The sequence below is a fragment of the Hylaeus anthracinus genome, unplaced genomic scaffold (assembly GCF_026225885.1).
Source record: "Hylaeus anthracinus isolate JK02 unplaced genomic scaffold, UHH_iyHylAnth1.0_haploid 27474, whole genome shotgun sequence".
Lineage (NCBI taxonomy): Eukaryota > Metazoa > Arthropoda > Insecta > Hymenoptera > Colletidae > Hylaeus > Hylaeus anthracinus.
The window spans coordinates 37,686-54,172 of NW_026535263.1; the positions used below are offsets into that span (position 1 = coordinate 37,686).

Consider the following 16,487-nt stretch of genomic DNA (forward strand, 5'->3'; position numbering starts at 1 on the left):
ACAGATTTTCAATTTAATCAAGTTCCAATCTAATGGAAAAATGCCCGATCTATCGAGAGGCGGGGGAGGGGGGGTGGAGGAGGGATGGCGGCGGCGGCGGTGGTGGATGTACGTTCGTCCCGGTACATATAGACACCGCCCGCAAACGGGAAGCCTGAATATGTACGGCAAACGTGGCGCTGTGGAGGGTGAGAAGGGGGGAGGGGGGGGGGGCCAGATTGAAATAATACTTTTATGTTTAATCGCAATCGAGGAGTCCGCTCCAGCGATTGTGTGGAGCCGCACGCCGATCTCCGAGATTAATCTATTGATAAACATTCCATCACTCCCGCGAATAGCAAGCGGGAGAAATAGACGAGCCGTCCGGGCCGATCGGGATATCACCCCCTCCCCCATCCCCTCCCTCCTTCTCTACCCCTCTCCCGCCCCTCTCTCCACGCGCTTTGCGAACCGTTCCTACCTTTCCTCGCTCCCTTTATCTGCCTACGTTTCTCTACCCTTTTATCCACCTGTTCCTTCCCTCCCGCCCTCCCTCCCTCCCTCCTCCTGGTAGGTTTTCGTCGACGTCGTTCTGGCTGCCTTGCTCTCGCGGCGCTCATCGGGGAGCCAGCACACCCCCCGCCGGCCCCCCGGCGGGATCGCCGGGATCGTTTTTTCTTTCTTTTCTATTAGCTGAGTAAACTTTCCGCGAGTGGCAAGTATGATCGCCGCGTCATAAAATCGGAGATTTTCCAATCCGTGAAGCGACGTCCGTCTCGCGATGATTTATGAATTTTAGAGGGGTAGAAGAAATTGATTTCCCAATTAGCGTAAAGACGATCAAGGTTTCGGGGTTTTGGTTATTGCTGGGAGTGTTTGGAATGAATGACAGTGGATTGTGTTGGTTATAAAAGAACGCGAAGGAAGTGATGATCGTTTTTTAACGCGGGAGGAGAAATTGGTTTGTCATCCATCGAGTTAACCCTTTCAGACCTGGCGTTCAGAATTGAGGACGCAAGTAAGACTTGTACAGTACCGACACTATCGTTTAGGGCAAATGTCCTTGTTTGTGCACATGAAGAAAGACCAGTTTCTCGAATTTTCAACATTTTTTTCCATACTAATTTTAGTCCAAGTTAACCCTAAAAATTAAATCAAGTTGGTACGAGAAAAATAAACGATTCAGGTCTAAAAGAGTTAAAATGAATGTTAGGATACGACACTATCATCGTCAAGATATTTATCAGTCAGTCTCATAAATATTCGTACCATGTATGTCTGTTGAAAAAACTTGTTTAAATTAAATGGTAAGCTCGATGTTTCCAAGTGTATATCTGTATAAATACGTTAATGTATATATATTATTCATATACATATTTTCAAAGGAAAATTCATTTGGTAATATCAAATCTATTATTCAATTTAGATAAACTTCTTCAACAAGCATAGAAGGTACGAATATTTATTGGATCAACTGTACATTTATTGAATTACAATAAAGACTGGATAAGTGCAAGAAAATCGGGACCCAAACATTGCATTTATCCAGTCGAGGTTCTTATTCTGTGTTGACTTTAATTTGGTTCGAGTTGAGCGTCAGGCTTAGAAAAGGACAGAGAGTGAAAGAAAAAGAGGTCCGAGGAACAAAAGCAGTCGGCCGAAGCGTATCGGTGAGACAATAGATCGTATTACACTGCTCGCTCGACGAGCATCAAGGTGGAACCCCTCAGTGGTGGGGATAGTCATCTTGCATTTATCCAGTCAATCCTGTATTGCACTTATCCAGACTTTACTGAACATAGGTACCATTTTGTTCTACAAACTTTGCACCTGTTAAGTGATTTGTTTTCAATCATTCCGATATATTCAGACCTATACCACCCACCAAAAATCGTCATGGACTTTCCAGACAAGCCAATAGTATAAGCGCAGCAGTTAATAAAAAACGAAAAACAGCTTAATCCTAGCCTTTTTGGAAGGATTGTCCTAATTTCAAGTAAACTTGACTGCTACGCAATAATTCCCACGCGTCTCTTGCGCCGTATGGAGATCAGGAAACCACCTCGTGATTCTTTTAGAGAATAGTTTACCCACGTGGAATTCCAATAGCTAGAACTCCTCTATTCAGAGATCATAAATTGCCAGACCTTTGAGCGGCGCGTGTTTAACGAGCCCCTCAATGCCATTAGCCGTTTCTTTTTAATTGCGACGGAATAACTTCTCGCGAGAATAATGGATAGTAACGCTAATAAGTACGGGAACACAGAGACGCGGTTCTCCAAGGATCCGTTGTGAGATACACGAGGCCATCGGTGACTAAACGAGGCGAGCGATCGAAGAGACTTTCGAAGAATCGCGTACACGTGACCATGGACAATTAGAAACCATGGAACTCGCCGGGGATCGAACACACGCGTACCGATGGATCGTGTTTATCGTTGGTCGGCTTTTTCACAGACGATGTAAATACTTTGCTGCGGCTGTAATTGGTTGTCGATCCCTGAAGCATCGTGAAATTCATCCTGTCAACGAATGAAATGGACAAATTACCAAGGGACTCCGACAAGAGTATACATTTAAAGAGTCGTAATTTTTTTTCTCCTTATGTTTCGAATCGTTATTAAGATGTTAATTGTTAACTGTATGTATTTCCTGACAGCTATGATTTAATATTGACACTTTGTGGCAGTCATAACTACAGTGACTCGTATTAATATTCGGATACTACAGTACTTTATTCGTTATTACAATCTACATCTGAAATCAGAAATGTTTTTTATTTAACATACAGTCAATTCCGGAAGTATGTGTTTCTAAATAAATAATTCATTATAAGCATATCTTATTTTATCTTACTATTATATAAGGAGACAGTGTTTAATTGTATGTACACGAAAATTTCAAAAACTACTTAATCAATTGATACCAAATTTTAACAGTAGCTTCATTACTTTCTCTAGAGTATCATGCGCGTAAAAAAACGTTAGAATATGTTGAACGCTGAGCCTATACCTACTACTCCTTAACTACCGCTCCCAACCGCTAGGTGGCTGCGCGCGTCCAACGCCTACCCGCAAGAGAACTCGCGAAGTTTGCACGATATATACAAGTCCGTTTCATCCGGTGAATCGTCTCGAAAACAAAACAACAAAAAATATTGTATATTCCTCAGTTCTATAACATCACATTACAATAACATGAGTATATGAATAAAACTTGCACGTATATAGATTTATAAAAAACAATTCATTTGTTAACATAAAATCTGCCATTTAATTTAGACAAATTTCTCCGTTAGACACAGATAGTACGAATATTTATTGGACTGACTGTCGCCTATTCATTCTGGTGTAAAATTCATCCACTACTAAAAAAATGAGCCAGAAAGCGAGTAAAATTGAAAACTCTTTTAAATTTACTAATTCTCCCAAGAGTCTTCATCTATGATGTCTTCATCTTCCATCATACCTGAAACATCACTTTCAAACCAATTATCCCAGCATCCTCCCCTTCGGCGTTCAGCAAACTCCTTCACCCCGAAATCGCAAGAAGGCGCGCTACTCTAAAACTGCTCTAAATCGGCTAGTGCAACTGTCATCCAATTTCTAGCCACTCGTTAGCTACTCAACAAGCGCGCGCGTTGAACGACCCTAGACCACCGTGCAGCGTGCGTCAACACGTAACACGTCGAGTGCATTCGACGATTCGCAAGAACTGCGGCAATCGGCTGCGCGTCGATACGTATCGTCGAATCAGAGTCGGTTAAACAGCGGACAGATGCATCGTCACGACTGTTCAGGCGATCCTCCAAGCGATCTCGAACGGGATTTGGCAGAAAACCATCGGTAGCGTATATGTTGGCCCACTCAACGGTTTTAGTAGTCGACGCAAAATTCTTGGGTCGCGTTCGATGGATCGATAGGACAGGAGGACCTTAAGGCGCACCACCTTGACGGCCACCGGCCTGGACCGTAAATGCATCTGTCGCGAAAGTGATTGAAGGCAAACGAGGGGTGCCTGCGCAGCAAATCGGCTGACTTCGCGTTCGGATCTCATTACCTCGGCGGTTCATTTCACCGAGTCACTCGGGTTTCGATCGAATTTCACAATTACTGCGATAGCTGCTGCGCAGAGGGCCAAGACTGCGGCTTGCGGATTCGGTGATTCCGCGGGAATCCTCCCCGCCCTCACCTTCTCACTGTTGCAGGCTCTTTATCACCTGGCGAGGTAACGAGACACTGGATTACTTTTATCGAGGAGGTAATTTGTTGGGATGCTGCTTTAGGTAATTGACAGGTATTTTTAGAATTGGATGAATCGAAGAGAATTGTAATCCAAAGAAAATAGATGTAATTTAGAGGCCTTGGGACGAATATAAATATTAATGAAGTTGTATAATCAGTTAGAATACTAAATTATTTATTTTGAAGAGGGACGGTGAAACAGACTTAGAACAGAATGAATCAAAGAGAAACATAATGCAAAGAAAATAGACATAATTTAGAGGCTTTGGGATGAATATTAACATTAATTATATTGTATATCAGTTGGAATACTAAATTATTTATTTTGAAGAGCGACGATGAGAAATCTCGGTTGTTGCGTTTCAAATAAACTTGTATTTCATTCAATATAGCAAATAAAAATTGTAGTGTCCGACACTTTGATCTCAAACCGTAAGAAATTCTGTCATCTCAGCATCCAAGCTCGATTATTTATTTTGAAGAACAACGATGAGAAATCTCGATCTGTGACCTCAGCATCCAACCTCGACGAACCTTCCTAACTAGATTTAGACAGTGAATTTTGTATTTTGAAGGACCGCGTAGGGAGAAATTCTGTGAAGAAACCCGAAACGATCGACATTTAAAACGTCGACGGTGCGAAAAAGCCCAGCCAGGTGAAAGAACTCTAAGCAGCTTTGACATGTTAATACGTATAAATAAGGAGATCGTCGCCGGCTATTTCATATTTCATCGAGCCTCACCCTCCGACGCGGAAACGCCCAGACGACATTATTATGTATGCTGTACCCTGTTAAGCAGAGGCATTTCTTTTTGCGCCAGGGCTGGGCACGATACATCCTAGTTCTTTTGCGCGTAAATTGCATGCTCCCTCCTCAGACCCTGGCCGAGAGCGGGCATTAAGTCCATGCGTGGAGTCCAGAGGATGGATCCTGTGTTTGCTGAGGGGATAATAGTGTAATGGATGGACAGGAACGCCGGAGCTAACGGATGAGACTGCTGTTTTCGAGACTCTAGTCTCAGGCTGCCGCCTCGGTCCTCCTCTAGTGCACTATTACTCCCTTTTGTCGGCTAATTGGCATCATTGTTGTGCATTGTTCAACCGCCAATTGTACGTTTTTGATGCACGAATCAACAGCTGTCCGAGGAAAAGTGCCTTTGTCGTGCTTTAATAATACACCCGGCCACGTGAATGCGACAACGATTAGGATTACGGGCGACATTAACTGGCCACGCTGGTCACTGTATCGACCTATTTCGTTCTATTATTTCGCGAAATTGCCACCTCGGTACGCTGGACCGATCTGGGACTTTCACCAATGCGGAATGGACGCGAGGTTCTGCGGTTGAAAAGGCGGCCTGTCGAAATATCTACTGGACGAGACTTTGAATCTACATTTTTAGGCGATTTGATACACTGGAATTATATTTGTTTACTCCTATTTGTAGCATGATTCACAATCTTCGATTCCAATCGACGATTCCAAATAAATTGTTCATTATAAATATATACACGAATGCTTTGCATGTGTATATATTTATGATAAAACATTGATTTAAAAACACCAAACCTGTCATTTAATTCAGACAAATTAAATTTGTCCATCAATACACTGTGTCGAATATTTGAATCCTCGCGAGCTGAATTATTGAATTTCTATTAATTAAAGATATCAACCTATGCTACCAATTATATTTGTTTATTTCTAAAATTTGTAGCGTGATTCATAATTTTTTTTTACTACTTTATTTAGGGTCATATCAACCACGAGGTTATTGATTACAATTCAATTATAATTTATTTAACATGTTGTAGTTTATTAATATCTTGAATAATTTAATGAATTCGTTTCTGTTCTTTAGGATTAACTAAAGCCTCGCGAGTTGAATTATTGAATTTTTATTAATTAAAGACATCAACCTATGGTACCAATTATATTTGTTTATTTCTAGAATTTGTAGCACGATTCACAATTTTGTTTGTTCACTGATCAAATACAGTCAATCAAATAAGTATTCGTAACCTCCATGTCTATTGAAGAAATTTGTATAAATTATATGTATAATAGATTTGATGTTACCTAATAAATCTTTTTCTATAAATATATATATATATATAATACATACGTGTAACATTTATTAATGTATGTATGCCTACGGTTATAATGAATTATTCACTTGGAAACATTAAACCTATAATTGTAGTCATACAAATGTTTTCGATAGACATGTAGGGTACTAATATTTATGGGACTGACTGTATGTAAATCCTCGAAAGCTAAATTATTGAATTTCTATTAATTAAAGACTACAACCTATGGTGTACTGAATATTTTTCGTCCACAATAATCTTAAAATTCAAGAAACACCCTATAAAATTATAATTGTATCTATTAACCCTTTGCCCTACGATTTACTGTATGGACTGTAATCAGGTATAAAATTCCTTGTGCGTTTTCGTACGACACGTGTGTGACTCGTGGTTTTCAGGTTCGACTCGAATTGTGTGACAGGAGTCTCACACGTGTCGTACGAAAACGCACAAGGAATTTTATACCTGATTACAGTCCATACAGTAAATCGTAGGGCAAAGGGTTAAACCCAGACCCAAACAAAAAGAATCAGCTCCCTCGCAAATAATAATAAAAAGAAAGACTCTCGATAAACGATCGCGAGTGCCCTTTACAAATTGACGCATCAATCCTAGCACGCAGACGACACCGAGCCATGATTAACGCGATTAGGCCCCCGCCGACAATCTCCCTAATAATTCCTGCTTTACGATCTGAACGAAAGATTCCGCGTGTATCAGAACCGCCATAAATATTAATTCCGCCCCGTTACACGCGAGTAACGTCGTTCCGAGCGGGCAAAACGAGATCTGGAACAGTTGGTAGCCGTGTACCAGCCTGTCTAGCTTTCGCAGTCTGGCCTCGCAATAAACAATTATTATACGTGATAAATAAGAGTCCGGCTGGGGAAAGAGAGATCTAAAGTGATCCTGATCCGTTCATCTTCCGATACGGATTACGAATTGATAAATGATCGACGCTCAGGTTTTTCCATGGGGGCGGATTGTAAACTGTGATTAGACTTTGCTCCGTCGATGGAACGCGGAAGTATCTCGCGCTTAGGCAAATGTCGCGGCAGAGGAGTCGGTGGCAACCCGTTAGAAACTTTGACATTCTATCCAACAGGATTTTCCCACGGGCAACCGATCGCCTAACGGGAGCAGTCTTTTCCGTCAGTTTCTAGTAATAACCCAGCAAACCGTTTCGAGCGCCTAATGCGCCAACGGACATGTACCAAGTATGGAGATTAGATTGCCACAACGGCCACTCACGTGTTCGCGATAACGCCTTTGTCTCTTTTTCTAACCGCGAGACCGCTGATACCGAGCGGTAGAAAGCGACTCGGGCCGCGTGATTTACGGCCGGGCATGATTTTCCGCCTAAATCGTGTCCGATCGCGCGACCGATTCGTAAGTTGCGAAACACCGCGTGGAAATTCCAAATGGGAAATTCGTGTTCTTGCGTCTACATTATCATTTCTCGTTAGGATTTTGAAATGCGAGCAAGCTCGTACTGGGTCGCTAAATTCTTTTTGGCGGGAGGTGACGTGTGGGAAATGAAATCGTGCCTTCGGAGGAATGCAAACGTGGAGCAATTTCAGAAGGGTGAATATAGGAAATTTAGAGCACTGTGTTTATTATAATTCGATGTTTAGTGGGGTTTTATATTCGTTTTACTTTTATGTTAATGCGCTTGTATTTATATTTATGGAATTCGTGGTAAGTTCTTTTTGATGTACTTGTTAAATAAGTAAGTGAAGGGATGATTCGTAATTGTAGTTTATTTTACTAGTTTTTTTATGTTCATTAAAATTTTATAGTAACACTTTTATTTATTCATATAATTTCAGATAAGAACTTGTAATTTTTAATGTACTCTTTAAATAAGTTACTGCAGACATGCAACTTCGAAGGCATGGTTCTTAATTGTACTGGTTCTCTATACAGTATATTAAATTCATGGGATTTTTTAATGACAAAAAATCACCATGAAAATAACCACCACACATAATTAGAAATATTAAAATAGTACCTAACAGCAAAATTAAAAATACTTGTGCTTTTCAATGTTCTTGTTAAATAAGTAATTGAAGAAACGTAATTCTGAAGGTATGGTTCATAATTATACTTGTTCCTTATACAATATATTAAATTTATTTGACTTTTTAATGACTAAAGAACGCCATGAATCACTACACATCCTTAGAAATATTAAAATAGCACCTGACAGCAAAATCCAAAACAGCAAAAATGAACAAAATCATTCTAATATATTCTAATAATTCTAATATATTCTTCCACCCTTCCACAATATTTCAAAAAATTCTCCAATTTTTAAATTCGTCTTTTTCCTAACTTTATTGTCTATAATAACGTGCGAGCGCCGGGACATCTCGAGGCGCAAGATTTTCCGTCGGAATCGCGACGTTGCGTTGCGCAATCGTGGCAGAAAGAATGAGCGGTTGTCCGTTGACCCCATCCATCCACATGGAAGTCGTTCGAGACGCTTTGTTTTGTACGTTAATCGTATACAGGTCAGAGAGACCATTGGCCGATTTAGGTTGGGACGCGGCGCGGCAGCTACTTAAGCAGACAATTGGTTGTCATTGACACACAAAACCGTTGGTAACGAGCGCGACGATCGCCTCGACGAAGAGGCTTTCTTATTAATCATCAGGGACGAATCGCGTCCACGGATCCAGCGGCGGATCCTTCGTCTATAATCTCGCGCCATGCCTAATGAGGATCGTCGAACTAATAAAGGGTGGCGTCACGCAATTGGGACTCGTCGGGTTGCGTAACTACAAATGAAACGAAATGGTACGCGCTAAAGTTGAGGGCTATATAAAGGCTTCCCTTTATTGAGCCTTGTTTGGTTCGGTTTCTAATGCCGGTTATGATTAGAAATAATAATGGAGTTTGACGAAAAAATATTGTCGAGTGTGGTTGTCTAAGGATATTTAAGAAGGGTGACGACGTGTCTGACTAGATCGGCTGGATCTACTTGAACTTGCAGTTCACTTGGAATTGGGTGTCACAGACAAGAGACGAAGCATGTTACATCCAAAAATTAAAATAATATTTATTGTTTCGTTGTTTAATACATATTCAATGTATGTATGATAATAAAGCTTTGGAATATTTTTGCTGAAGATTGACAAAGACTGAATTAAAGGAATCTTGTGCATCTGATTTTTGTGTAAAAGTGTCTAACGCAGGTAATAATTAGGAATAATGAATTTGAAAAAGAATATTTTCCAGCGTGGCTTTTGGGAAAATTTAAGAAAGTTGACGACGTGTTTGACTAGATCGTCTGGATCTACTAGAACCTGCAGTTCACTTGAAATTGGGTGTCATAAATTTATAGACAAAAATAAAACATGTTACATCGACAAAATTTAAAATCAAAATTATTTTTCGTTCTTCAGTATGTATTCAATGTATGTATAATAAAAATGTTGAGGTTGTAATGTATGTAGAATGAAAAGTTGAGGATCTTTAAAGGCTTCCCTTTATAGAGGTTTGTTTCACGTCTGTCAATATCACAACTTGCTTTGTCTCAATTTTACTATTCTTCAATACGCAGATAACGAGAGCACAGTTTTGTACACTTGCAAAATGTGCATTTCTAAACTTTTTTAACACGATAACAGTATCAGTTTCATCCATTTTTAAGTTGATAATAACATCCGTCGAGCCGAGACAGTCAAGTACACTGGGTGACACTAAAGTTATCTCGAGGAACTACTTAAACTAATTTTTTTTCTGTCAATTCTATTCTATATTTAGAAAAATGAATACTTAGTTTCAAAATATATTTCTAAACATTGGATAAAAACAATTATTCCAATTGTTTTTACACTCAATCCCATCAATATTCTTATTCTATTGAAGAAGTTTGACTAAATTGAATAGTATTTTTCGTATTACCAAATGAATTCTTCATTATAAATATGTTTATAAATAAGCTTATAAAAGTATATTTATATATTTATCAACATATTTATACAAACATATTAGAAGACTTGGAAAAGTTTTTCATTGAAAAATCAAAGGACTTTTTCAAAAATGGAATCGAACAACTGCCTTTACGATGGCAAAATTTGTTATAAAATGATTAAAATTACTATGTTGATTAGTATTTGAGATTTCTTTAATAAATAAATGTTGATAAAATTTTGATTACTTTTCGGTACTCCTAATACGAAGCTTCGAACCTATCATTTAATTTAAACAAATTTCTTCAATAACCATACAAATATTTATGGAACTGTATATTTCCTTTTTCAGAACATCTCGTAAAGTATTCGAAAGAACCGAAGATTAGAATTCACATGCTTCAAAAGACCGGCAACGAATCCAAAGGATTCCAGTCTAATTAATCGGTCGACTAATCATCGATTCGACCAAGACTGTTCCCGTCCCGATTAGGAACGAATCGTAATCGATCGCGTGGCATAGTTCACGTAGATTCATGGACTTACCTCGCTCTTCAGATTCAATGGCACGTCGCAGGGACCGTCGAACTCCGCTTCCGTTTTCACCTGATGAGACAGCATCCTGTGGCTGTGCCTGGGCGGTACGGCGGTCGCCAACATGTTGGGATGCTGCAGATGCTGAAGACGAGGGTGGAGATGGGGCTGGTGGTGATAAGGCGGCGACAATCGGGTGTTCAGAGTGCGAAGATCAGCTGGCGGGGAAGCGGGCGCAGCAGTACTGCTCTGTTCCTCTTCGGCCGAACCCTCTGCCATGTCAGTCTTGCATCCCGGGGACTCGTAATCTGCGAATCGACCAAAACTCTCTGAGGACCGATCTAATAGGCGAAATCGCTACGCCTCCTGACGCTCTACTCGTATAATGGTGGGAATATTGCTTGCGAACTTCGAATTAAACGTTATCGTTGACCACGGTAACATTTTTTTAATGTTCTCTTTATATCATAGAAATTTCTTCTTCGAATTTGGACGCAACGTTCTTGAAATATCTTTACAGAAATGCAACCTGAACGAAGTCGATTTGTAAAATTATATATGTAAAGCGATTTTTAATTTTATGTCGAATACAATTTTTGAAGACCCGTAATTACTTTCTATTATATATATATATATATATATATATATATATATATTATTATTACTTGATCATCCCTTTTAATTCTTAACAGACTAATAACGAAGCTTCACTTAAACATTTTCACATTCACATTTCTTTGCCGGCGATTGCTCCACTTCTAGACAACAATTAGGCGAGTAAGACGCAGGCGATCGATAGGATTTCAAATAGTCCCCAGCCAGCCGAATACTTGAAAGGGCGCGGACGACTCGCATAAACACGATACTAATTAAACGCGGACCTCCCGCCAGCCGTACCGGAGCGTGGTGCGTGCAGCTGTTAAGAATGCAGACAGTAGAAATTAGGAGGATGCCCGTTCATCTTCCGACATCAAAGCAAAAACGTTTGGTCGGCGGAGCGAAGGAGGCGACGCAGAGGGTGAGGTGAACGCGTCACGACGCTACGAGGATAGAATTCGGCGACTATTGCGCCCCACGTACACGTCACGACGCGTCATCGTCATCTAGCTAATTTTATTTCCGTTAAGCGCCTACGGTCCAGAATTTCTTCTTGTGGGAATGGAGGTTTCACAAAGGATCGCCATTTGCAGGCACTGCCAGAAAACAATTTGTTATTTGTATGTTGTCTAACCCATTCACTGTTAGACAAATTTAGAGCGTTTTGCTCCGTTGCTAAGGGTATACAGGGTGTCAGAAGAATGTTGGAGTTCCTTGAAAGGGGTGATTCGGGGAGTGATGTGAAACAACTTTTGCCTTGGCGAAAATGTATGAGAAGGATTCGTTAAGGAGATATTAACAGAAAACCCCGACAAATTGGAGCACCCGCGGTGCGTAGGCTACCGCTAGGCAACCGCGGTGCGTAGGCTGCCCGCTAGACGGCCGCAGTAATATAGACTACGCTCTACCGGCATACTCGCGCTCTGATTAGTTGGGGTTTTCTGTTAATATCTCTTTAACGAAGCCTCGGACAACATTTTCGCTAAGGAAAAAGTTGTTTCGAATCACTCCTTGAACCACTCCTTTCAAGGAACTCCAATAAATTTGGGACACCGTGTATAATTAACATGTTATAACCGTACCGTCTGAGTTATTATTTGTATAATATAAAATTCTAGTATTAAATATGTCTTTTACACTGTATTAAATTCTAATTCATCCTTTCTAATAATTCCTAATTCAAACAACAATAAAAATATTCGCTGACCAAGGTGGCAGTGAATAGGCTAAACTTGTTTCTGAATGATATTTATTATGTTGAAGTTTCTATTGGTTTATTTTTAAGTAACACGTACGCAATATTTATGTTACATTACTGAGCTGTATGCAAACCATTGTATTTTACGACTTTTCTCCATCTTTCCAAAAATTTTGTAGCTTTATAGAAAAATATCACCTCAAGTGTCAAACCAGCTAATAAATATTTTAACCTTTCATAGCATAGTGTGTTTATACAATAATATAAATAATAATAATAATAATAATAATAATAATAATAATAATAATAACTAGATACCTAGTAGACCAGGAATTTTATTTTCAACTGTAGTCACAAAGTATAGTAAAAGAAGATCGTAAAATTTATTTTCACAACGACAAATTTAATGTCACTTTCTACTATCAAAATAATAACCTAGATTACACATCTGTATTAAATCTTCCCAAGTTTAGCCCAAAGCAAAACGCTTTAAATTTACCTGGCAGTGAATGGGTTAAAGCATTAATTCCTCGTCCTCCTAAAAAGCATTAATTCCTCATCGTTTTCCTAAAAATCCCCCAGTTAGATGTGTCAAAGCCTCCTACACGAAGCGTTAAGAATTCTCATCCGAGCCATTAGCGCGAATTCAAGGGCAGTGATCTTCGTTTCGTATCCTTCCCCATCCTCCGTTTCTCCGTTCCACGCCCCAGAAGAGACTCTGTGGGGTCCCAGGACCGGGTATCCATCGTCGAAGCCGCGGTTCGTGTACTTGGTGAACGCAACTAACAACATCTGCTTCTATTTTTGCGCTGGCCCGAGTCCAGCGGTTCACTTTTTTAAAAGCGCCTATGACGAACGGCTGGATGGATCATCGAGCGGAAGAGCGAAGAGGTAGAGAGAAACGAGCCGGTTATTCTGGACAAATTATTGTCAAAGGGCGGGAGCGCGCACCTTCCCTGCCCGCCAGCTACTTTGTCCCTCATGAAAGGCGTTTTATAATGGTCGTCGTGCAAATATTTCTCGCCAGTTTTTAAAACAGCGAACGGACAGGCAAAAGGGAACCAAGGGCTCCCAGGGAAGTGACGAAGACACCTTCGATGATTGCGAGACAACCGATTGGCTCTTGACGGGATGCTAACGCGACACGTAACCAGGTAATTGCTGCTGTTTCGTTAGGACGCTGTCGTTCAGAGTTTCTGGGAATAACTGAGTGCGAGTGATTAATGTAAGTCGTCGATCGCCGAGAAATTATCGTCAAGGTTTGATCTTCTGAAAATTTCCTAGATGGCCTCGTGATGTAACTTGTTTGGTACAAGTGTGTATTAAGAGGCAGAATGAAGTGAGAATTTTAAAATTTCCTGAGGTGACAGGCTACAAAGAACAGATCAATGTTTAAGGATTCAAATATGACAAGATATTGAGTGATGAATTTATGCACTTAGAATTCTGTAGAATGATCTGAGAATTTCAAAATTGTCTGAGGTGACAGGCTTCAAAGAACAGGTCACTGTTTGAGTACTTAAATATAACAAGAATCCAGATGGATGAATTTATGCACTTTGTAGATTCCTCTGTTAATTGCCTCCAAGTCCAAAGACTCAAAGCTACGTATTGGTTGCACATCAAGCCATTGGAGTTGTCTTGCATGCTCTTTGTACTGGTAATACGTGCCACTGATTAAGGTACAGTACACCTTACCTCATCGTATTGCCCAGCAATACAATCACTCTCAAATATTCGTATCTTTAACATGTATCGAAGAATGTCTAAATTAAGTGGTAGGTTTGATGTTTCCAAATAAGTGTAAAGTTTATTTGGAGACACCAATGCTATTATTAATTAAGACAAATTTTGTCAACAGACATGAAAGGTATGAATGCTTATGGGATTGACTGCGTCTGTGTAAAATTGACTTTCCTACCGAAATAAATAAATAAAAATAAATCTTTTTATATATTCTTGTAGTTAATTTGTCAACAGAAACCTTCACTAAAACTTCCTTTGTTCTAGTATAATTTTTGCTTGAGAAATTATCCTTGTACTCAATTTTTTTATTTAGATTTACCTATTGTAATATTCCGATGTTTGATTTAGTATCTTACTTCTTCTCTTATTAACTCAAAAATATTAAGAGATATTTTTCAGAAAGGTTTATAGCATACGTAACTTCACATTTCCCGAATACCTTAGGGCAGTCGACAGAATCCGAACCCGAAGAAGACGCGGATGAGCCGTGTACGTCGCGAATGCCAGCGACTTCGAGCGATCTTCGACGTCCGACGGTCGAACGAGGACCACCCTTTTTTCCATTTGCGGTCGTTAATTTCCGTCGGAATGGTATTAATCGGTCTAGGGTCGCGTCCGTGAAATTACTAGACGCTTTAACCACCGGCTGTCCAAACCGAATTCGTCCGCAACGATTATTATATCGCATCCTGAGGTATAATGCCGGGTATTCCGAAAGCTGGGGCCAATTAGTATCGTCGATTTGGATGCTTTAATGAGAGTGCGGTTTCATTAGCGTATCGCGCATCGCCCCACTCGAATCGTGATAGGTGAAACGGAAGGAGGATCTCCGCCGAAACGGGACGAAGAAATCGTAAATGATTACAACCGTGATCGTTCAAGTGTCATTCAAGCCTTAATATTTGAAAATTGCTACCTTCGCGTTTGGCCTTCGAGAGGCGTCGTGTTTCCGCTCGGATTCAGAAGAGGATCGATCATCGCTGAATCCTGCACGGAAATAACCTTCCACTTTGCCGATTACGGATAACCGTGCCCGCGCATAATTGCGAGTCCAATTCCAAAGTATTTATACCTGCGCCGTTGACTTCGGGTCGCGCGTTCTTCGATTGCCGCCACTTGATAATGCACCACGTTTCCTTCGTTACGCGTCACGGGGCTTCAGATGTTGTCGTCGACGTCCTGGATGATCGTCAAACTTGCAGAGTCTTTAGCGAACCGGAATCGGATTATTTAATGAAAGCTTTCGTGAAAATTCTGCTGGCTGAAACTCAGTCTAGCCTCTAACTATTTATGGACAGTCGAGTCGAGAATATATCACGCTTTTGGCCTACATTGCTCAATCACAACCTCCTTAATAGTAATACACATCATAGTAATTACACATTAATATTCAGTAAATTATAGCGAGGCTTCCAAACAATTCTTTCTTGGATCATCTCTCTTTTTACTGGGTTGTCCAGGAAGTTCGTGTGAATTTTTAAGAAAAATTCAAAGGTTGAGATAAATATTGATATATATTTATTGAATTATATACAGTCAATCCCATCAGTATTCGTACCCAATACATCTATTGAAGAGTCTAACTTAAATGATAGGCTTCATGTTTTTAAATCAATTTTCCATTATAAATATGTAAACAAATAAACTTCCCACATGTATATATTTACATGTGTATAAATTTACTTGTAAACATGAAGCATTCATTTAAATTAAACAAATTTCTCATAGAAGGTACACGAATACTTATGGGACTGGTACTTATAGGTACCATTTTGTTCCACAACATTTCCACTTATTAAGGGATGTATACATATCATTTCTTTTCATTTGTATTCAGACCTGTATCACCTTCAAAAACTCTAATTTGCAAGTTTGTTCTGTAATTCACTGTATTTTGCAGTATTCTATTGTCTTGCGATAAGTAGTATTACGTTGTATGTGATACAGTATGCTTTTATTCGATCCATTATGTTCTATGATGCTCGAATGTTCTGTATTTTGCAGTTTTAAGCCCCCGTTTGCAAGTTTGTTTTGTAATTCACTCTATGTTGCAGTATTACACTGTGTTGCGATATGTGGAATTCCATTGTATCTTGCTGCATTGTGCTATTATACAGTGTATAATGATCTATGATGCTGATCATTCTGTATTTTGCAGTATCAAGATCTGTTTTGCTGAA

The 16,487-nt window shown here is 39.8% G+C and overlaps 1 protein-coding gene across 1 annotated transcript in view; it reads right to left on the reverse strand.

The window, feature by feature from the left end:
* Positions 1–736: 736 nt before the first annotated feature.
* The window catches only part of LOC128893416 (uncharacterized), a 32,157-nt gene continuing 16,406 nt past the window's right edge, over positions 737–16,487 (reverse strand). Inside the window, exons 2-3 of the mRNA XM_054154326.1 lie at positions 10,779–11,074; positions 737–2,501 (exon numbers count right to left, since the gene is read on the reverse strand). Coding sequence (XP_054010301.1) covers positions 2,412–2,501; positions 10,779–11,045 — 357 coding nt within the window. The 5' untranslated portion in view covers positions 11,046–11,074 and the 3' untranslated portion in view covers positions 737–2,411. The remainder of the gene's footprint in view (positions 2,502–10,778; positions 11,075–16,487) is intronic.